The sequence below is a fragment of the Micromesistius poutassou genome (genome assembly GCF_964030765.1).
Source record: "Micromesistius poutassou genome assembly, chromosome: 21".
NCBI classification, from domain to species: Eukaryota; Metazoa; Chordata; class Actinopteri; order Gadiformes; family Gadidae; genus Micromesistius; species Micromesistius poutassou.
Window position 1 is genome coordinate 9326862 of NC_140291.1, and position 23481 is coordinate 9350342.

The window sequence follows — 23481 nt, forward strand, 5'->3', positions numbered from 1 at the left end:
TCTCTGATCACTGGAGTGCAGACATGTAGTTTATTTCTGATCCCTGGTGCAGACATGTAGTTTATCTTTGATCCCTGGGGCAGAGAAAGCTTGTCCACATACCGCAGCAGCAGTGGCTACCCAGCTGCAGATCACTTTGAACATTTGAACATAATGAAACATTATAAATGGTATAAACTTAAACTTACAAATATTTAACAACAAGAAATATTCTGGGAAACCATAACCAGTTGACCAAGGCTTTGGAGGAAACAGAGGTTCATCAAGTGATGATGGGTCCATGTTTGTCGAGTTTGTCAAACTAACTATGAACTGGATTTTTTCTAAATCCCTTTGTTCTGTACCTTACATTCTCTCCCTTCCCACTGTCTCCCAGTGCTAATGTTTGTGTTTATTGTTTTGTTCTCCCAATTTTAATCACTCTGTTCCTATTTACATTAATCTACCCTTTATTTCTCTTTCTTTATTTCTCTCTGCCTTGTTTTGTGTTTTTTCTGCTCCTTCAACTGCATTCTCCTCTTGAAGTCTTTTCTGCAAACTGGGAGTTCTTGTCAGACATAGGATATCGCTTTTTGGTAAGAATAGAGAGCGCGTGCATGTCTAATGGCATGTTGTTCTAACAGTAACATGATGTGGTTTTGTTTCTTTCTAAAGAATGTTTCCGATGCAGAACGACTGTAGACAGCCCCTGTGTCTCTTCAGTACTATTTCTGTATGCATCTTGTAGTGATGTGGAGTGAAAGCCCTACTCTCAGAACTTGACTCACAAACTAGAAGCAAGATTAAAGTCATGGATGCAAAATGTCCAGAAGTCATTTTAAAGGTTGAGATGACTTCTGGCCCCTGCCCCTGCCCCTGCATGCCCACGTTGTGCTGATGTGAAGGCCACACGCCAACACAGGGACATGCAGGAAGGTTAGCATGTTATCTGCATTGTGTGTGGATCATTTCATCTCCCCTTAACCTTTTATTTATTTTTTATTTATTATCGCTGGGACTGTTTCAACTCAAAGTCATGTAACTCTGCGTTCACCTCCACCAGGAAACGACGCCACTTCCATCGTCAACTGCCTTCACATCCTGGGACAGACGCTGGATGCAAGGTGAGTGTTGTGATGAGGCGAACACCTGTGTGTGCATGGACAGGGAGTCAGGTGACCAGGAGCCATCCAGGCCTGTACCAGATTAGCCATCAGAGCACTGAGACCATTCAGAGCCTGGCTCTGTGGGTTTACACACACCCAGTTCTGGCCCTGGGTAAAATAGGTATTGTATGGTCAAAACATATTGGGACGGGGGGCGCTAGCGAGCCGCAATGGAGTAAGACGCACTTTTGTGAGCTCCTGCAGAATCTCAATTGCAAACATATATTATTATTAAAGGGAATATATCAAATGGAACAAATAACATATTCCCTGAGACTTCAAAAACATATATTCATTAAAAGGTGGAGCCCTGCTTTGGGTATACTGATATAATTCTTTCTTTTATTTCATCTTGCTTTATTCTATCTTATTTTGTATTTTTCTTTATCATTATAATCTCTGTCTCTTTTGTTGTACCATAACTGTTACCTTGTGTATGAAACAGCAGATATGATGAATATGATTCTGTACATGATTTTGAAATAAAAACAAAGTAAAAAAAAAAAACATATTGGAACCGTTTTTTGAATATGTTAAGTTTAGAAGAAAAACGTTGCCAGACGAATCTGTTGTCTGAGGGTGTGGGTGGCTCAGAGTTAGCACGGCCCGCTCAGAGTTAGCACGGCCTGCTCAGAGCTAGCACATTATAAAAACAATATTGTATGACTTTTCCTTCTCGAAGTACTGAAGTGTTTCATCTTATGGCCACAGGACGGTCATGAAGACTGGGCTGGAGTCAGTGAAGGCAGCGCTGCGGGCATTCTTCGAAAGTGCGGCGGAGGACCTGGAGAAGACCCAGGACAACCTGAAGCTGGGCCAGTTCACCCATGAGCGCACGCAGCCGCGCGATGTCACCCAGGTCATCAACTACACCACCTTCGCCCTGCTGCCCGTGCTCTCCTCCCTGTTCGAGCACATCGGACAGAACCTCTTCGGCCAGGACCTCATCTGTGGGTTTCCTACACTATACACAACTGTCACGTTATTATCATCGTAATGCTGTCACAAAGTGAAGGAGAGGAACAACAAGCTTGTGCTGCCAGTGAGTGTTCTTCTTAGATCTTTCTATATTTCTGTGTTTTTCCCTTCTAGTGGACAATGTGCAGGTGTCTTGCTACAGGATCCTCAACAGTCTCTACTCACTCGGGACCAGCAAGAGCATCTATGTAGAGAGGTAGTGCGTTTGTCTCTCACTCCATCCATCCAAAACGTCTCTAACCACTTGGGGTTTATGATTTATTGCTCCCTCCCTCTCTGTTCCTGTTGCTCTGACAGGCATCGTCCGGCTATAGGAGAGTGTCTGGCGGCCTTCTCTGCAGCCTTCCCTGTGGCCTTCCTGGAGCCCTACCTGGATATGTTCAACGGCTTCTCCATCTACAACAGCAAAGGGGCCAAGGAGAGAGGAGGTGCTCTTTAAACCTGTTGGTGTTTGCTTTGTTTATGCCAGTGGCAGTGAGGAGTCGCAGATCTGCTTGTAGCAAAATAACCAACGGTCATTGGACATAATTCAATACCCTTTTTAATCTCCAATAGTGTGGCAAAAAGCAGTGCGGTATTAGCCAATACAGATGAATAGTGGTCAGATGAGAACGTGCCTTAGGGTCGTGACCTTAAATGTCCATGAGCCCGCTCCCCAATGGTTGAGTGTGGCTCAGACAGGTCAGCCAATCGCTGGGGAGAAGCCAGTGCCATCTGCATACCTTTCCTCACAGATTTGCAATGTGGAAATAAATGTGTTCTGTGAAATGACATGGCTTGGTTGAATGCAATTTCATTGAATGCAGATAGCTGTCACCTTTTTTTCAAACTGTATCACTGTACAGTGGCCAAATGATAAAGAAGTATACATAGACGAATGTCAAATAGTTAGAATACATGCTGCACTGCTGTAGCCTAAATGTGTCCACCATGTCCACACCACCTTGACATGTTATACTCTCTTAAGATTTTTTTATTTAATGGCAAGTAGAAACAAATACCCATATTATATGGATGTAAGAACACACAAATGCCATATTTATCTATTGGGCGATAGATAGAAACAACAGATTGCATCATATTCCGCCATCCGCATATGACCATTACATTACATGTATATATATCAATGGCGGCTGGTGGTTTTTAAAGTGAGGGAGGAAGGACTGCGCACTTGGTTGCCATTGGCCTGCTTAGACTGTTAGTGGCGTATGGTGGCATAAAAAGGGAGGGATAATTATGTGAAAAAATTGATACAAATCCACCAGTGGCAGCATTGTACTTTGAAAGCTGGTGGGCAGCATGTCTTGGACTACAAGAACAGAAGGAAAGGATGCAAAGCATTAGTCAAATCAGGCCTACTCTTGATTTGTAAAACTAAATAAAAAATCTGAGCCTATCATTGGGCCTATTTTTGCCCTCAATGACTGAAGGTATTGGTTGTAATTTGGCTTATTTGGTTTATTTTCAGCTACAATTGTTTTAAGAAAAATTAAGACACAAGACCAAAAGTGATGCCATTTAAAATGCATCATGCTCTGAATCATTCACTAACATCCTTTCCACAATATCAAACAGAATGGTCAAAGTAAACAATTAAAAGAACAACAAGAACATAATTTCACAACTATTGGCATGGGCTGTAAGCCTAACATTGTTTGAGGCAAATGTGGATGTTAATGGATGTTACAGAATGTTGGTCATGGTGTTAAACCAATTAAGATTGAGGGACTTCATTTATAGATCAAGTCAATCCTCCTCGCTGTTTGTGTTGCAAAGATATCAGTGACCTGGTCATACCAAACGTGATATTTTAAAGTTATTTCAGAATAACGGCGTGTGTAGGTCCACGTTTTCGCCACCCTTTCAGATGGCTTGGTAACCCAACGGAGGAGTGTCGAAAAATAGGTAGGCTCAGCGCGTTTACTTCGGCTGACTTTTGGCGGTGGAAACGCCAATATAATGGCGCATTTCCACTGCAGGGTGTGGGTCGGTTCAGTCTGCAAAGGTGCGGCACGGGTCGCGTTCCACCGCCAAAAGTAGGCGTGACCCGGACTGAGCCGTATTGAGCCGTTCTCGTCTCGCAATACTACTCCGTTGAGGTATTGAGACGCCTGAAAGGGTCCCGGCAAGTTTGAGCTACACACGCCGTCCGTTGATTGGTCGACAGAATCACTTCCGTGTGACAGGGGGATAATAACAAACAAACACAGTACCTGCGAGGTATTTCTGGACAACGGCGAAAGCTTTGTTTATTGAAGAAAATGTCGAGCAAAACTTTGCCGTCCTTCTTGGACGTCCTACATTGATGCTCTTTGTTTATTGTGCGCTTTCTTCTTTTTCATGGATTTATTATAAATGCGCCATAAGCAAACCGAGCCGCACCGAACCGCACCACTAGGTGGAAACGCCAATATGAGCGAACAGAGCCGCACTGTACCGCAACAAACTTGAGGGGATTTACCCTCCCCCGGGCTGCTCCACAGCCAGGGCTCCTGCTTATTGGTTCATAGCGCAGCCAGGGCTCTTGCTTATTGGTTCATAGTGCAGCCAGGACTTCTTCTTATTGGTTCATAGCGCAGCCAGGGCTACAGCCTATTCGTGAATAGACGTTGACCCGATTCAGATCCCTTAGCTAGTCCCACCCACTCAGAGGAGGACTTTCCTCCTCTCTCCCATTGAACCCCATGTTATCCACCGGCCGCCAGTAGTGCCCGAGAAATGAATGGGAGTCAATGGAGGCTGAGGGAGGAACGTCCTACCCCAAGTAATATTCAATAGGCGATAGGGGGTGCTAATGTCCCTTTACCCAGGGAAACGAACATTACATATACAAAGGCATTAAAGTGGTCATATTTAAGGGCATTAATTCATTACAGTAGTCTGGGCAATCTACATTTTTTTTAACAATGTTAAGGAGGATCTTCTTCCCTCTCCTCACTGGAGAAGCCTCCACTGATATATATGTATATTTATATTTATATATGACTCGTCATATTGATATATGTGTGGTTCAACTTTTATTTTCCTCATTCAGCCCCTGAAAACAAACAATGTCAAAATAATATAAACCTAAGCTATGGTTTTTTCACAACAAAAAAAGTTAGAAATATGATTTACTAATAGTCAATTTAGTATTCATTTTATACAATAGATATGTAATCATACTTATACTGATCTACTGCTCATGCCTGCTCTGTGTTCCCCAGCCCTGGGGCTTCCAGCCCCGGTGCTTGAGGCCTGTCCTCTCATCCCCTCCCTGGAGAAGACCCTGGAGGAGATCATGACGCTGGCGGAGTCGGGCATCAGGTACACCCAGATGCCCCACATCATGGAGGTAAACCATCCCACCAGTGTAGACTGACCACTACTGATATGCCCAGTGTGTGTGCATGTATGTATGCATGTAAGACACACTATATACATACTATAAACACTTAATTATAAAAAAAAACGGAGTTATAGGTGCTGTTGGTAAGACTTATGGCTATTATTTGGGTGTAATTTCTAATAAATAGCTGTGGTGGGAATTTTGGACCACGTCAATCGTTTCTGTCTAAACTGTTAGAGAATAAAGAGTCATCCGAATTTATAACAATTAGGCTAATTAATTTAATTAATAAAACATATAAGAACATACAAAAAACATACAATAATCCGAGGCATCAGATGGGAGTTCGCCCTGCGTCTCTCTTCGCAAGGAGAAGTCCAATGCATTGCCAAAAGTAATGCAAGGACTTCTTATACAGTGGCAGACAGGTCTCAGGATGCTGGGACTATAGTATTGGTTAACAATAGGATCCTTTGACCCTTGGACCCCCCCCCCCAAGATGTCAATAGCCTAGCCATCCATCAGCTACTACTGAGTGAAATGCGCTGTAAGAATATTGGATTGAAGTGATCTGCCTCTGTATGAGCCAATTTAGACTGCTCCTAGCATATTTCTGACCAATCAGGGCCTCTATACCCAGATTAGTTTTGGCAATCCATATTACCTGTCACAGTTCCTCAATCGTGGAGAAAAGTAGTGATACTATTGAAAATGTATGTGCTTACAGACTGTTTTTCTGCATGGATAGAATTGGATACTACTTTTTATTGACCTCTTGATAACGGTGGATATTGTTGCCAACGCAGACACATTTAACATAAAAATGTCAAAATATAATAAACATAAGGCAGTACAAGCACAGGAGGACGGGGTGAGATGAATAAAGATATTATATAAGGTGTACCTCATATAATATCTTTATCCTCAATCCTGTCCTCCTGTGCTTGTGCCTCAACACACCAGTCCTGTGTACTCTGGCCGTCTGTAAGTGCCAACAATTATTACTGAACCAGCCAACATGCAGAAGATGTGTAAAGGAAGACTAAAGCGTTTCCTGGAGGTGATACTCGTGTGTTGTGTGATAAACGTCTACACAGCCATTTCTAAGACACGGGGTGAACCAGGAGAGTTAGGCTGGTGTTGAAGAACATGAACAGTAACCTGACAGTGCTACCAACCCTACCTCACTGGGACTACTGTGCTGTTGCTCCACAGAAAAGAGCCAGAAGCACTCACTGTACACAGCTGTGTGACTATTTGAACTGGAGTTGGGGGACATTTGATGTGGAGCTTTATTAACACAATCATCTTCCAAAGTTGAGGCATTACGTGCATCACTAAAATCGGTGATGTAGTCATTGTGAATTCAGACAACTATTGCAACTTTTAAAGTGCTTTAAAGGTTCAGTTTCTTTCGATGGAGTGAACACATCTGCTTTGTGCCTTGATTGTTGTCCTCCTCTGTGTTGCTCCTCGTGCAGGTGGTGCTGCCCATGCTGTGCAGCTACATGTCCCACTGGTGGGAATACGGTCCAGAGAACAACCCGGAGAGCACCGACCGCTGCTGCACCTCTCTGAGGTGGGAACACATGAACGCCCTCCTGGGAAACATCCTGAAGATAATCTACAACAACCTGGGCATCGACGAGGGCACCTGGATGAAGAGACTGGCAGGTAACACCTCACATCTAGATCAGACATCACTTTGGATCAGACAGAAGGACTCTAGATCGGATAACATGACTCTTGATCAGACAATGTGAAATCATCAGACAACAGGATTCTAGATCAGAATTTACCCTAGATCATAATTTACCCTAGATCAGATAACATGACTCTAGATCAGACAATGTGATCCTAAATCAGATGTAACTCTAGATAAGACAACATGACCAGATAGAATAGGACTCTAGATCAGAAGAGAATCTAGATAAGACAATGCCTCCATATCAGACAAAATGACTCTAGATCAGACAACATGACTCAAGATAAGACATCATTACGCTACATCAGATGTGAGTCTAGATCAGACAACATCTCTCTCAGACCATCTGACAGTTACAGAAGCAATAGATCTGGTCCCTGCTTGTGGGAATCATGGTTGCTACAATCACAACCCAGATGTTTATTCATCAACTATTTCCCTGTCTCTCTCTCTTCTTATCTCTCTTTACTCTGAAGTCTTTTCTCAGCCAATCATCAGTAAGGCCAACGCTCAGCTTCTCAAGACCCACTTTCTGCCTCTGATGGAAAAACTAAAAAAAGTGAGCTGTTTTCTTTTCATTTATCATACCAAAATATAGTTCTGAGTTTGTCCCTTGTAATAATTTTGTGGGTTTAATTAAATAAATGCCGAAAAGAGCAGTGTTTTTTAAAATCCTAGTTCAACTAGTTCATCAACTAGTTGATGTACAACTGAATCCAATGGATGGTCCATGACTTGAGGTCTCTCTCTGTGTCACAGATCATAGTGTCTGGTAATGTGTATAGCTGCTGCTCTGCTGCAGACAGACTAACCCCAGTTTGTTCCTTGACTGTATCTGTAAATATGGGGGTAGTGTAACATCGTCATGGGGCCGTTTATCTCCAGAAAGTGTATCTGTTACTAAGAGCTGTCCTGTCATGGGTTCTCTAAGGTTTACCTCCAGAAAAGGGTATCTAACTATGGGCTGTCCTCCTGGGTTCTCTCCCCTTTATCTCCAGAAAGGGTATCTAACTATGGGCTGTCCTCCTGGGTTCTCTCCCCTTTATCTCCAGAAAGGGTATCTAACTATGGGCGTAGTGTAACCTCGTCATGGGGCCTCTGTAATGGTTCTCTCCAGAAAGCAGCGGTGGTCCTCATGGACGAGGAGCAGACAAAAGCTGAGGGCAGAGGGGACATGTCGGAGGCAGAGCTGCTGGTGTTGGATGAGTTCACCATCCTGGTCCGGGACCTGTATGCCTTCTACCCCCTCCTCATTCGCTTCGTCGACTACAACAGGCAGGCTACCTTCTCTTGTGTCATGTACAGACTTTGAGTGTTTTGACAACAGTAACCCAGCAGATATGGGTTGTTTCAGGTTACTGGTGTGATGAGGTGATGGGGCTGAGCCCATCGCTGAAGTATTCTGCTCATACCACAGTTACCACCAATCAGTATCAAGTATTAAACAGGTAACATATGTGGTTTGAATTGTACCTTTTCCCAGAGCAAAGTGGCTGAAGGAACCCAACCCAGAGGCCGAGGAGCTGTTCCGCATGGTCGCCGAAGTCTTCATCTTCTGGGCCAAGTCGCATGTAAAGAACCCAGCTGAACTCTTACTGCTCTCTGCCCACATCACGTTATACCTCTACTTCACTGTTAATCTCCTGTTCATGTAAAGAACACCAGCTGACCTCTAACCCCTCTCTGCCCACATCACCTGATACCTTACTTCACTAGTTAATCTCCTGTTCTGAAGCAGAATTTATACCAGCAAACACAAACTCCACACTCCAAATTCAACCCCGGGCAGCACCATAATCATTATGGGACTCAAAATATATATATGAATAAATCACTTTAGTATATGCTACACGTGAACCTCCTAAGATGGCGCAATTTGATTGGTTCTCTATCTCGGGATATTGGGCAGAATTTCATTGTACTGTGTATAATGACAATAAAGGCTTTCTATTTCTATAAAGGCTTTCTAATATCCCATGATTGAGATCTCAAACTCGGGATATTGCCCACGTGACGGTCGTCTCTCTTGACGGTCGTCTCGTCACGCTAATAAAAACGAATAAACTGCTAATAAAAACAAATAAATCCCGGCAAAAAGTGTTATTCTTGGAGTGTTCACGTGTAGTATATACTAAAACAATTATTCACCTCAGGCTCCGTGAATAGTGAATCTGTCAATAGTGAGGTATAGCCCTAGTGGCTATTCCCCACTATTCATTTCACCTTTGGCGAATAATTGTTAATTATACCTCATATCTGGAATAAACTTAAAATAGAGTGAGACATTTTCCTACATGCCGGAGCTGTGTTTAAGGACTGATTTCATATTGTAATAGCAGTGTGCCGTGTCTAATTGACCTTTTGTTCACACATTAATTTATAGTGAAACATTGTGAATGGGAGTATAATTCTTGCTTCTTGTGCAGAACTTCAAGAGGGAAGAGCAGAACTTTGTGGTCCAAAATGAGATCAACAACATGTCTTTCCTCATCACCGATACCAAGTCCAAGATGTCGAAGGTAAGACAATATCAAGAGATGTTTTAGAGATGTCATGTAGCACACGCCAAGTCATCCTAAACCTCAGGAGCTCAGCCTCGTTTGGCCTCCAGATATTAGTCTGGACCCAACGCGGGCAGCTAGGCTCAGAACATCCCAAACCCAGGACAATCCCAAAAACCCCTAACACCCACATGGCCTTTTTGGAAATGTCCTAATTAATATCATATTAATGCTGCTTTGGAATTTGTTTGATTTGAAAATAAGTTTTACTGAGCAGTGTTCCATTTGGGAACATGGCAGAAACAAACATTCTTTGGATGTGGAGCCAGGCTGGCTTTAGCCTCTCCGACTGCTGCCGAGTCAGGCGGACTGACGACAGCCTTCAGCAAACACTTTCCAGACCACTGTTCTCATTACCAAGGGCACACGTTTGTATTGGTAGATCAGGAACCTCTGTGGGAGGCGGCGTACGCCTCTAGGGCCGCGTCTAATGCATACACAATGGTCAGGAAGGAGACATCCAATGAGGGGCGTGAATAAGTTCTGGCTTTGGGAGGCTTGATGTCTGGAGCACCTGCTTCAAACAAAGAAGATCTGCTTTAAATATATAAATGGATCTGCGACTAATTACAATTACAGTGATTACAAAGTCTCTCCCAAACAATATACCGTATCACTCTTCTTCACTGTCAATATGCACATTTCCCCTTTCTCTTGACAACACATGTACAGTTCAAATTCAAGGGGTGTAGCTACCCTTCAGTTCATGTCCAATGGACAGACACATCAAAAGGTGGTCACCATCTCTCTGTCTCCCCAGGGTGCCATTTCGGACCAGGAGAGGAAGAAGCTGAAGAGGAAAGGGGACCGCTACACCATGCAGACCAGCCTGATCGTGGCCACGCTAAAGCGCATGCTCCCAGTGGGGCTGAACATCTGCGCGCCCGGAGACCAGGAGCTCATAGCGTTGGCTAAGAACCGCTTCACTCAGGTGCTTCACCCCGCTGCTGTTGGTTAGAACCTGGTTCCTAAAGACAACCCTGAAACCACTTCTTTTAGATGAACGTAATGAACTGGGGTACATAGTACCCCAGTTCATTACATTCATGCTGCTATTAGTACTAGTACTGTTCCATATCTCGAAAAAAAAACATCTATAAATGCGCAATGTTTTAAAAACAGGATCCGGATTTAAAAATGTACTCAAATCTCATGATCTCAGATGTTGCATGAGCGTTTTGAGTGAGCACTGGTCTACAGTACACACAGCAACACACTTATTGCTTGCTTGAATCTCAGTCTCCATAATGTTCCTGAATCCTTACATACAATGTTTTTGGATTACTTAACAGAAAGACACGGAAGATGAAGTTCGGGAGATCATAAAAAGCAATCTACATCTTCAAGGAAAGGTGAAATCTTCTTTGTTAGACACCTTGTTCTGTTGCGTACGTTCTGATGTTTTCCTTTACATATATGGTCTGTGAAGCCCTTTGAGACGATAACTGGTATTGAGAGCTATACAAATAAAATGTGCATGACTTGACCTGACTACCAGGTTAGGTATCAGACCAGAGCGTGACCCATTCCCACTGCATTGCAGACTCAGACCTCTAGACGTCTTCATCTGTTTGTTTCCCAGTTGGAAGACCCAGCGATTCGATGGCAGATGGCCCTGTACCGAGACCTTCCCAACCGCAACGAGGAGACCTCTGATCCGGAGAAGACTGTGGAGAGGGTGCTAGACATCGCTCATGTCCTCTTCCACCTAGACCAGGTCTGTACATATTTAACCGTTTTAAGGCTAGCTTATCATACACATTCTATCCTTTCGTTTGATGAAGAAACATATGTGCAGGTTACTGGAAATGTGTTACCTGTTAGGGTTACATGTTAAGGTTACCTGTTAAGGTTACCTGTTGGGGTTACCTGTTGGGGTTACCTGTTAGGGTTACTTATTAATGTTACCTGTTGGGGTTACCTGTTAGGGTTACCTGTTAAGATTACCTGTTAGGGTTACCTGTCGTTAAGGTTACCTGTTAGGGTTGTCTAAAATGTATAAGAATAAAGAGTAATCCGAACGTATAACTAATATTATGTTTGAGTAATAAAGGTACAATAACATGCAACAATCATACAACATACATATAAACAAACATACAATAATCAAATAATCTGAGGCCTCAGATGGGAGTTTGCCCTGCGTCTCTCTAAAAGCTCCGCAAGGAGCCACAGGGTTACCTGTTAGGGTTACCTAACCCTTTAGGACACAGTAGGGCAAGCCTGACATATTTCATTAATACACAGGATCAGATGTTATAATCCCTTGTGCCAAAATCCAAGGAAAACACATTTAGAAGCCCCTGCCCAAACTAACCTTACAAGCACGCTGGCCACTAAGCTACCAACCAATGGTGAAAAACACAAGACAAATGGCCCATCTAACAGCAGTATGCAGTATGTATCATTTCATTGGGGTTATCAAGTGGGCACCCTCTTTCACCAATGTTTCGTTACGTTAGGCCCACGACACCTAGCCAGGCTAGCGCCGCCTACTGGTTCCGGCAAATTTAATTTGCCTCAACCATATAGTCAGGGAACTAGCAATGCGTTTCGGTTTGCTCCGTCCGCCAGAGCGGACGGACCAATCAGCGAGCAGATGTGGCGATGACGGGCGATGACGTCGAACTGAAGCGCCCAAACTGAAATACCGGTGTAGTTCCCAAGCTGCGGTAAACAGTTGACGAGATGGATGTCGGCGAAGCTATACGCTCTGTGCTTGAAACTATTCCGGATATTGAAGACTTAAAGCCAGAACAAGAAGCATGTTTGACGAATTTTTTGGAGGGCAAAGACGTTTTTGGACTTCTTCCTACCGGGTTTGGGAAAAGTTTAATTTACCAGCTGGCCCCGTTAGTGGCGAAGACATTATGCAAGCCAAACGCTAATGCTAACCCTATTGTCATCGTTGTGTCCCCCCTGCTTGCCCTGATAGAAGACCAGATTAAGGAGGCAGGGATACTGGGTGTAACAGCAGGCCAGCTTGGCGTTAGTGATGACCAGGACATAATAAACGGAAATAAATAAACGCATAGCACACGTCACCGCCAAGCAGCAGCGATTAGTCGAAGCAAACGGAAGCAACCGCCTCCCGGAAGCAAACGAATCTCTACGGCTCGTGTTCAGACGCTATATGAAATGTAATGAAGTAAGCGGCTGATGCATCAGGCTACACGACACCTCCTGAGGGCTTAACAATGAAACCAGCGTCCTGGAGTCACCCCCCTCTATGCTGCCACCACATTGCCACATTTAATGCATCCAAATACTCTTTACTGCATCGTACCCCTAGCCCTACCCCTAACCCTGACCAAACAAACACGTTAGCACATTAGTCAGCTGGCCTACCTTAGCTTGCACCCCAGGAAGTATGTTTTCTCCTTACCCACAGCCATTCACTTGCTCGTTCTGCTGCCAAGGACATTTTACTAACCACCTGCCTCAGACTCAGACGTCCACAAATGCCCAGTTCAGTCAGCAAGCTAGTAGCAGATCTAGCCACAAACCCCCGCTCGCCGATTTCAATAGGCCTTAGTCGCGTACTCCAGCCTCGCTGTGCTGCCTCTCCAGCCATTTCAGCATATTTCGCTTGCTTTCTTTCGCCTTTGCACGTTTTATTACTTCTTGCACCTCTTTCCACCTTGGTGGGCTATCGTCGCACTGACTACTTAATTCACCAATAGGTGGGATATCAGTGGGAAGCTCCATCTCTCTGAACCTTTCCCTGTCTTTGTGCACTCCCTCCAAGTACTCCTCAAGGTTCTGCTTAGGTTCCATGAGACTACCACTCTTCTGCCTATCAAATAATGATTTAACAAATTTAAATGGATCTTTAAAAAAAAAGAAATTAAAAAAAATTCTTCCTATTTTTCCTAATACTTTCTGCTCTTCTTAGCACTGCCAACCGCTCCCTCACATCTGCCTGTAGACAATCAATGCCTTCCTTCTCGTCATCTGTACCTTTTATCCACTGCTTCTTAAGCTGCCTCCTCTCCTGGATGAGTCTATCTATCTCTTCTCTCTACCCAAATCTTTACCGTAACTGTAAATAATGTCCCATTCCCATTTTCTCTAATTTGCTTTCAGCCGTCCCTTTAAGCTGATCCAGAATGCTAACCAGATCACTATTAACATCTTCCCATGTCCTACCTTCTGCTGCGCCTGGCCACCTGACCCCAGGCCTATCTTGGCCTCTCTTTCTGCCTCAGTGCTTGAATCTACCTCAACATCAGGGGTGTTGATGTCTTGCGAACTGTGGGTTACTTCCTGTCACTGGACTTCAACCGACTGACTCGATGCACTTCTTAAGAAGTAGCTATCAATGCGGGTTCCCTGTGTTCCCTCTACCAAGCACTTCATTTTCCCATGGATTTTCAGGCCCTTTAGAGTAGTAACCTGCCAGCCACACACACACACCTGCAGCTTCTTCTCAGTTAAGTTTGAACAAGTGGCTTTCACCGACATGCTTTCCTTACTCATAGTCAAATTCATTCCAGGGTCTGTAACTATGTCCATCACAGGTGAGTCATCTTCCGCCCCTGCTCTCGCTGGCTCTAGGGGTATTTTTCCATTATGTAGTTTAGTAGCTTGGTAGGGTGTAACCCATAGCTTAATAAAGCCTGGGCTACTGCCACAATGAGCTGCTAACCCATTGGGGCCCCAGCGGGGTCTATTTCCTCCTGTCAGCCGTCCTTTCCTTTCCATGCTGTCACAAGGTCTTTCCCTAGCTGCCAGCTGCCCTATTCACAGCAGTCACTAGCCTAAGCTAGCTTCAGTATTTCATTAATACACAGGATCAGATGTTATAATCCCTTGTGCCAAAATCCAAGGAAAACACATATTCAGAAGCCCCTGCCCAAACTAATCTTACAAGCACACTGGCCACTAAGCTACCAACCAATGGTGAAAAACACAAGACAAATGGCCCATCTTACAGTATATAAAACAGAACAGAAACTCTGTCCTGTCATTACCATTCATGGAACATTAAATGAAAGATATCTTCTGATATTCACCACTCACCGATATGATGGTGAGTGAGTGAGAATGTTTGTTGCTTGCTATAATCCAAAGTACTCCAGATGGGTTAACAGATTATTGGTGAAAGGAAAACCTTTCACCAATTTGGATCTCTACAGAGAAATAAAACTTGTTTCTTTACCTTTTCATTGATCACAGTCTTTTTGTTATTGTGTCAAACCAAGACTGCCTCCTAAATCACGTTGGTGTGTTCTTGCAGTATATTTCCCTATTCATTACAGTCTTAACTCTCCTTCACCTGAATCTTTTAGATAACACTTAACTAGGCTTTCCATAGTCCGACACAACAATACACACAACTGTATTCTCTGTCCATTTTGCTGATTACAGCTACAGCGTTGTCGCTCAATAATGGACAAATCTAAAAAATCTGGAAATAGTCTAGTAATAACAAAGTATTCCTTTAAGACCCGTTTGACTCCCTGCTTTGCCAAACGTACACTTTGCCACAACCTGACATTTATTTCAGAAAAGTGGTCTACCACACAGAACAGCAACACAGGGCCTGGGCTCCCGATACTCCCCCATGTTAACATGGTGGTTGACCTGTCCCTGTCTTGCAGGTGGAGCATCCCCAGCGCAGTAAGAAGGCCGTGTGGCACAAACTGCTGTCCAAGCAGAGGAAGAGGGCTGTGGTGGCGTGCTTCAGGATGGCTCCCCTGTACAACCTGCCCAGGTATTCACATTAGAATTGGATTCATACAGCACCTTTCCTGTCCTATTTATATTTTTGTGACAACATGTACACAATTTGATGAAAGCTGGGAAGATATAAAGGCCTCTTTCTCTCCCCTTTTGTCCTCCTCAGACACAGAGCTGTCAACCTGTTTCTTCAAGGCTACGAGAAGTCCTGGATCGAGGCAGAAGACCACTACTTTGAAGATAAGCTCATCGAGGACCTGGCTGTATGTGTCTCCTCAAAACTTCACAATATACCCCCAACAAAGTTGTAACTACATTGCCCTGGGAAGTTATTGAAAGCATATGTTTTCACTAGTTAGCCATAGAAATGAAGAGATGATTCAATGTCAGGGTCAAAGCATCGTGGTCTGACTGAATTTCATCCAGCCAAGACAGCCTTGATTTCTCAGTGCTTTGTCATGTCTAAATGCAATGTTGCTTTTTAGATGTATCGGTAGTTACTGTTCCTATTTCAAGCATCTTCCTGTATTTATCTGTGTTTTGTCTGTGCTTGACTGTACAGAAATCTGGCGAGGATGAGCCAGCCGAAGAGGAGGACAGTCTGAAGCACATCGACCCTCTGCATCAACTCATTCAGCTTTTCAGCCGAACAGCTCTGACTGAGAAATGGTATGTTGTTCTGCATGAGAGAACCGCTCTCACTGAGAAATGGTAGGCTGCTCTCCATGAGCAAACCGCTCTGACTGAGAAATGGCAAGCTGCTCCTCATGAGAGGCCGGTGACACAGACAGAAGAGCTCAGTTCAGATCCAAGATTTGCAAATACACGGCGACTGCTTGCAAACAATGCCACAGTACCTATGTCAATACTTTGTGAAACCACATTCTGCGACAGGGTTAATCTCTGGAGACAGTCACACTGCTGCAAGGTTCTCTGCAGTGTCCGCAAACTATTTGCTGTCATTGCAAACCTTTTATCTGGACTGGGCTTAAGAGATGGAGGTGGGATATGAACACACAAGCAGAGTACACACACTGAAAGAGTAAAAATAGTAGTTTGGACCAGGGTAGATGTAGAAATTGATTTGATTGTAGTAAATACAAGAAGTATTTTAAAATGCTCTGGCTTACGTAACCAAAACAATACAGTGTTGATATGAACAAGCTTGTACCAAACTGTTTGTTTAATTTATATTGCAGCAAATTAGATGAAGACAATCTCTACATGGCTTACGCCGACATAATGGCCAAGGTAAGGCCCAGTTCAATTCCCCCAATTTTTATTATTTTCTATTTCTTGTATTGCTGAATGTAAAGGTAGCAGTAGTGGAAGCCCTCTAGTGGCCGACCTCATTCACTGTTCCCTCTCCGCCCTTAGAGCTGTCACGACGAGGTGGAGGAGGATGGAGACGAAGTCAAAAGCTTTGAAGTACGTTGTCTGTTCCCGTTTAACGTTCTTAAACTGGAAGATTTCAAGTAGATTTTTACCTTTTATTGTTTCATTATTATCATTGAAATGATTGCACTGAAGGATTACATTCATACGTTCAGACATTTGCAGAAGACGTCCTTTTGCCTCACATTGGCTGACGACCGGCGATGGCTGAGTTGAGCACCTGACTTGCAGTCTCCCAAACATTTTCAATTTGAAGAGGGATTCAAATTACAATGTCTACATTCCCTCACAATCACATTCAGTTATACCACTTCATAGCACTGTCAATGCGGATTTAACTGGGATTTAACTGGTATTCCCCTGGAAACGGGTGTGCAACAAATATCGATTTGTTGGTGTGACTTTTAATTAGATGAAATGAGTTGCTGTGAGAACATTGTCTCCATCATGATGGCCTCTCCCAACAACAGGAGAAGGAGATGGAGAAGCAGAAGTTGCTCTACCAGCAGGCTCGTCTTCACGACCGGGGAGCAGCTGAGATGGTTTTGCAGACCATCAGTGCCAGCAAAGGTCTGCTCCAACAATTGATGAGTTTCAGAGCCCTTCACACCTGGCCTTCACATGGGTTTTAGCCATTCGGATATGATTTAGATAAAACCAAAACACATACTCCAGGTATATATGCAGCCACCATCTATTATCGATTGGATCTGTGAAACCACGTCAGTAGGTGCTCTGGGATTACATATGGGATGTCAAATTAGATTATCGAGTATAATACTGCAAGGGCAATATCCGATATCCATCTGGACATTAATGCAACTTGTTATTGAAATGTGTTGCGATTTAGCGATGTCTGAATGATATCTGATTGCCCAAATCTGTAAATGTTCGGCTGGAAAATGAAATGTTGGGTTTGAATGCCAGTTTTGCTCATTGTAGCTCATGGTCACAGAAGGTTGAGTCGATTGTACTCAGGAAAATTCTAATTCATGCTAAATGCCATGAATGGAGGTATTATGCATTACCGCAATGCCAGCACTATGTTGGAGTGTTTATTGCATTGTGTGGTGATGGCTGGTTTATCCTGTGTGAATTGATTGCCATATGAACCAATGTGTGTCAGGCCAGGTGAGGCTGCTTAAAACAGCCATCAACAACAAACACAACCCAATGATGAGGTCTGACCTGACACGAACCATCCCATGTGCTTTGGGCTTTAGAAGTAGCTAATCAATTAGCATTTTTATTTTTTATTTTAAACCAATGTGTATCTCTTTGTAATGTCTACTCCTGTCCAGTACTCTGTGCTGTAGCACCCAGATTTCCCATCGGGCAGCAATACAGTAGCATGTGTGTCTGATCCTAGGTGAGATGGGCCCGATGGTGGCGTCCACTCTGAAGCTGGGGATAGCCGTCCTCAATGGGGGGAACTCCACCGTGCAGCAGGTACCCGAACCTCGTTCCCAAACGTTCTCTTCTCCCAATGAAGTGCTGGAATGGGCTGCTCGAAATGTGTGTGTATCGGCAAGAGAGAGGGAGGGAAATCAGAGCAAGTGGAGAGAGGGGGGGACTCACATTGAGGGAAATCCCTTTCCACTGCAGGTTTCAGATATTCCGTTGTCAAATTCTAAATTGAAGAACCCATATTTATTCTCCCTTTCCTGGATATTGTACTTGTCAGTCTTAGGCTCAGGGGACTGATGTACCCAATGCATAGGAGAAAAGGGTGTTCTGGTAGAGCTGACACAACTCAGGACCATCTCTCAGCCTGCCAGTAGCCTCACATGAATCTATTTCCTGGTTAGGGTTAGGTTAAATGTGAGATTACAGGTAATGTCTGTAAAAAGAGAATGTACCTTTCTGACCGGGCTATGTCTTGTTTTGTTCTCTTACTCTCTTGACAGAAAATGCTGGACTATCTGAGAGACAAAAAGGATGTGGGTTTCTTCCAGGGTCTGGCCGGCCTCATGCAGTCCTGCAGGTACGTTGTTCAGCGACGGAGCACAGCAAACACATGTCTTAGTGTCTAAATGTAAAACTGAAGGAGCCCTTAAGTCTCAGTATGAAACGTATTGATGAACATTGACTCTCATCCATCCATGAATGTTGAAGAACTACAGGAAGCAGAATGATATTCCCTTGTGGGTCTGCATTATACATGTATCACTGGCTGAAACAAACAGAAGAAACTGAAGTGAAACTGAATAAGAGAATGAGAAACAGGACTTTTATGTGTGTACTGGGAAGTTGAATGCATTCACCCTTTTGGTCAGACTCTGTCCCAGACCACCTGCTGGTGTGGTTTGATGATCCGATCCCTGATACGTACTGACTACAGTTAACCCTGGTACTGGTTCAACAGTCCTTGTTATGTCACATAACAAGGACTGCCCCTATGTGCAGTCCTCAGAAGCATGAGCATTACCGCCAACCAAGGATTGGCTGGCAGCCGGTACCCCTGGGTCAGAGGGCACAGACACAGCGTCATCAGGTAGTTTAGAAACCTCCCTTCGCTTTTACACTCAGGAAGAAAATCTCTCAACTATCTCTGACCCACTTTGCAAGCAAGTGGGTCACCAGACGCTAATCCACTGGAGTGTGTCCTGAAGTCCCTTCGGCCCAAAGAGAACCAGGTCCCCAGACTTATGAAACTAGGAGTTAATACAATACGACAAAAAACACGGCTAAGGCTATCACCTTAGCCCCTTTCATGGATCGGGCCTTTACTGACTATATAGCCATGGAACCCCCATCCGTTTATGTCTTTATGATCTACTTTTACTCAAGTTTCACCAGAAACTACATAGCAACATAGTGGTAGCCACACGGGGTGAGTGCTGTCAGTCTGTAGTGACAGCAGAGTTGACAACAGAGTTGTTCTTCCAGTGTAACTTTTACCTGAATAGCATAGCCTAGCAGCTATGTCCAAGGCGTCTCAACAGACATGAGCCTGTTCCCTGGTACCAGTTGAGATGCCCTTTGTTTCTTCACAAGACAAATTCCTTCAGAGACAGACAGCAAAGCATAGACTTTTGTTCTAGATATGCGTGGGCAGATCCATAGTGTTTTCCAGTCTTGGTTACAATAATTTCACCCAATTAAGTCTGGTTCTAAATTGTACATACCAATAGACGACATAGGTGTTCGCTAGGGCACATGGCCCCTGAATCCTAACAGCATGGATATGAATGTGGCTGATGCACCACCACCCACTGGGTGGAGAGTGAGTGGCTCATGGTACAACCGACTGAAACATGTAGAATGAGTTGTTGGAGGAGCCTTGTGCAACAGACAGAGGGTGTCATCTAACAGGGTCAGCCTGGAAAACCATCACCATCATTTACAGAGTAAGGGAACCCACTGTTTCAGCTCAAATTCCAACACTGAGATTTTGAAACTTCAAGGAAGGAGAGGGTATGCTTTATCCCCATGGCTACGTCCCACACCATTTTTGAGATTTCTTTTTTTAAGCTAGTACCGTCATTTATGAGCATTATAAAGAGGGATATTGTATATCAAATGTGCCACTCACGTAGTGTTATACTTTAACATATAATAGCGCTACCGAGAGTGTGTAGAAGTGTCAGAGAAGCATAACCCTCTCTCAGACGTGGCCGTCAACAAGCCACTGCTGCCCAGATGGAGTTCCAAGCACATACACTTTCTGCCGTTGTCCCTTCGTTGTGATATTGAAGTTCCTCGCTAAAAACACAAAATTGCAGTCTAATTTTAGGAACAGCGTCACTTGCAGAGTGACAGTAGCCTAGCTCCTGTTCATGTGAGGGCAACACACTTTGAATGATTTCCTGTGTCTTCCGAATAGTGGCTTATTCAAAACCAATGGAGGTAACACCACAACAGGATTGTAGCTTTTCTTCCCATGATGGCTGTTTGTTTTTGTGTCAACAACTTTCCCGGTAAACATGTAAACAGAAAGGGACATGCTCAGACTTTGTGGTGTGTTTCAGCGTTCTGGATCTGAATGCGTTCGAGAGGCAGAACAAGGCGGAGGGACTGGGCATGGTGACAGAGGAAGGATCAGGTAGGCTACAGCATAGTCCGGTGTATTTAGCTCATAAAGTCATCCCAAAGCCAGCCAGGAAACACCACTCATGCTGACCAACCTGTTGAAATACCTTTGATGCACACAGTACCACAAGAATGCATGGTATTCGTCTGACACATTACAGGATTATGCTGAAAAAGGCTGCGTTATTAGTAATTATGTTTTTCTTCCTATGCTCTACTAACGTATTTATGAATCCCAAACATACTGCTCCTAGTATACTGATCTGAACCTCATTGCAGCCTTCATCTTTACGTTTTTTATCACTCACTCAACCAGCTCATTTTGGAAGCCAAAACTCACTGAGTGATTTATATATTGTGACATTTGGATGCATTTACTATTACAGTTATTATTTGCCTTCTATTTTTTACTGTGATTAAGCAATTGTGGGTCTTTTTAACATGGCTGTCCATATGGCTTAAAGCAACTTGAATTCATTGCAGTGTTTGTGTTTGCCAAATGATATATATATTTGCACAAAAGTAAATTCTATAGATGAAATTACACAATCCATTAAATGGGTTATCACTATCAAATGATGATTCAATTCTTTATACAATGCCAAATGTCTAACATAGTAGACATTTGGCATCTCTAGCTTTTGAGCATTGTCTTCATCATCATTAATCATCTAAGGTCTTCACCTCATGATTGTTCCTGCATCTCTAAAGTCTACTTACTGGTATTGTCTGCACTAAGCATCACGATGTCCGTCTACATCACAGCCTAGAAAGACTCAGCGGTGCACCTTATAGTCCGGAGGGTTAGGGAATGGTGCTGGGCGGCTTTACGACGATTCATTCATTCATACTTTTACCCCCTAGTTTGTGCATTGTCTGATACAGTTTTTGGTCTTGATGGAATTAAACTTCTGGTTTGATATTATCCATGATTGTGTCTTGATTTAAAAAGTAATGTGATGCAGGAATGCCACATCTCACTCACAATCACCTCAGCCTGTGTTTGGACACTCTGAATGCACCTTCACGGTTCAGGCTGACGAGTCCAGCTAGACCGTATGGAGCTGGTTCCCGTCTGTTTAGATGAACATAACCTCACTGTTTGCATGGCGATCTCACAACCAGCTTCAGATGAACAGAGTCCAAATGGCGGCGTAACACGGGGTCTTTGTTTAAGCTCACAGGATTTTACCACCTTGTTGCTTCTGAGATACTTTGTTTGTGATCTTATTGGCTTTGGGTTAATTGTGTATAGATACATTAGGGATGTAAGTAAATACAAAAAATCAGAATGGACAGATAAGTGCATTGACGGACTATTGGAAACATGGTTTCCAATAGTCTCTCTAAAGTCTACTTACTGGTTGATTGAACCGCGGTAATCCTAGTCCTAAAACATCCAGATTTGGAGTTGTTTGAAGTCAGGCTTATGTGAAGTACTACATCGTTCTTTCCTTCCGTCTCTAAAGCCTAACTAAATAGTTTGCAGGATACACACCATCTTATGGTGTATAGGATGGACCACTCAGTGTTTATTTGATTATGTCTGGGTCACATCCATCCCTGTTTTCTTTACAGGATATTGTCAAGACCATTCATATATCACACAGTGTAATCATTGTGTAAAGTTATCTTGTATCAAATATTTAACAAGTTGGTAGCGAAAATGAAATGTTCCCCTGTGGTAACAACAATGTGCAAGCCAGTGGTTACCGTACAGAAGATGATAAGCTGGGCAAACGCAAGCCATTTTGGTAATTTGCCCAACATGATGATTGCCACATCCACGTGGTGCAGCTGAAACTTTTATGTGACTTGGACCTACACGCCTAGTTGTCAACTGTATTAGAATAAAGACAGTGAGCCATCCTTCCTCATCTTCTGGCACTTCTCTGGCATAACCAAACCACCCATCTTGGAATCCACTCAAGATGAATCCAATGATTTACGATTATGATTAAGGTTTCCTCTTACTATGTACCACCAGTTTCTGTTTATTTTCTGTGTGGGCCATAACCATATGTTTGTATTATGATTTGACCCTATATATAAATATATTCCACAAAAACATTAGACCTTCTTCAACAGTATGTAACCCCAAACTGAACTTAATAATACAGATGTGTGCCAGCACTATGGGAATTACTAGTTTTTGAACTAGTATTGAAACCTTAACATATTTAATCTACAGACATTGATATTGGTGCTTCCTCCTGAAAAGACTTCACCAAAATGTATTATGTGTTTGTTATCTTCCAGGGACTGCAGATGGAAATGAGCTTTTAGCTATAATCTGGTACAAGCCATCTTTTTGCTCCACGTAATTAATGAACCTTGTACATGGTCCCTGTCTTAAATAAACCAATAAAATAAAATAAGGAATACCTACATTGGTATATGTACACTTCAAGCACTTTTTTCCCTTCTAGCCTGTACAAAAAATAATCTAAATGAAAGCTGCAAGCAGCATTTAAGGTGCCAAGCATAAGCCAACCAATAAACCATCAAACCTAACCCTAACCCTACCGACCAATAAACCATCAAACCTAACCTTAACCCTACCGACCAATAAACCATCAAACCTAACCCTAACCCTACCGACCAAGTTTTGGGGCATGGGTCCAAGAGGCTATTCTGTAGGTATTGTCACGTTGT

At 43.4% G+C, this 23481-nt stretch overlaps 1 protein-coding gene across 1 annotated transcript in view; it reads left to right on the forward strand.

Moving 5' to 3' along the window:
* Positions 1-23481, forward strand: part of ryr2a (ryanodine receptor 2a (cardiac)) — a gene marked incomplete at both ends in the record, with an annotated part of 147965 nt that overhangs the window by 99316 nt on the left and 25168 nt on the right. Inside the window, 23 exons of the mRNA XM_084485587.1 lie at positions 526-575; positions 1043-1103; positions 1857-2095; positions 2238-2319; positions 2421-2551; positions 5330-5457; positions 6933-7125; positions 7633-7715; positions 8274-8431; positions 8640-8727; positions 9583-9675; positions 10478-10648; positions 11010-11069; positions 11300-11434; positions 15321-15433; positions 15566-15662; positions 15962-16068; positions 16599-16650; positions 16777-16827; positions 17265-17364; positions 18164-18243; positions 18702-18778; positions 20766-20839. Coding sequence (XP_084341713.1) covers positions 526-575; positions 1043-1103; positions 1857-2095; positions 2238-2319; positions 2421-2551; positions 5330-5457; positions 6933-7125; positions 7633-7715; positions 8274-8431; positions 8640-8727; positions 9583-9675; positions 10478-10648; positions 11010-11069; positions 11300-11434; positions 15321-15433; positions 15566-15662; positions 15962-16068; positions 16599-16650; positions 16777-16827; positions 17265-17364; positions 18164-18243; positions 18702-18778; positions 20766-20839 — 2423 coding nt within the window. The remainder of the gene's footprint in view (positions 1-525; positions 576-1042; positions 1104-1856; positions 2096-2237; positions 2320-2420; positions 2552-5329; positions 5458-6932; positions 7126-7632; positions 7716-8273; positions 8432-8639; positions 8728-9582; positions 9676-10477; positions 10649-11009; positions 11070-11299; positions 11435-15320; positions 15434-15565; positions 15663-15961; positions 16069-16598; positions 16651-16776; positions 16828-17264; positions 17365-18163; positions 18244-18701; positions 18779-20765; positions 20840-23481) is intronic.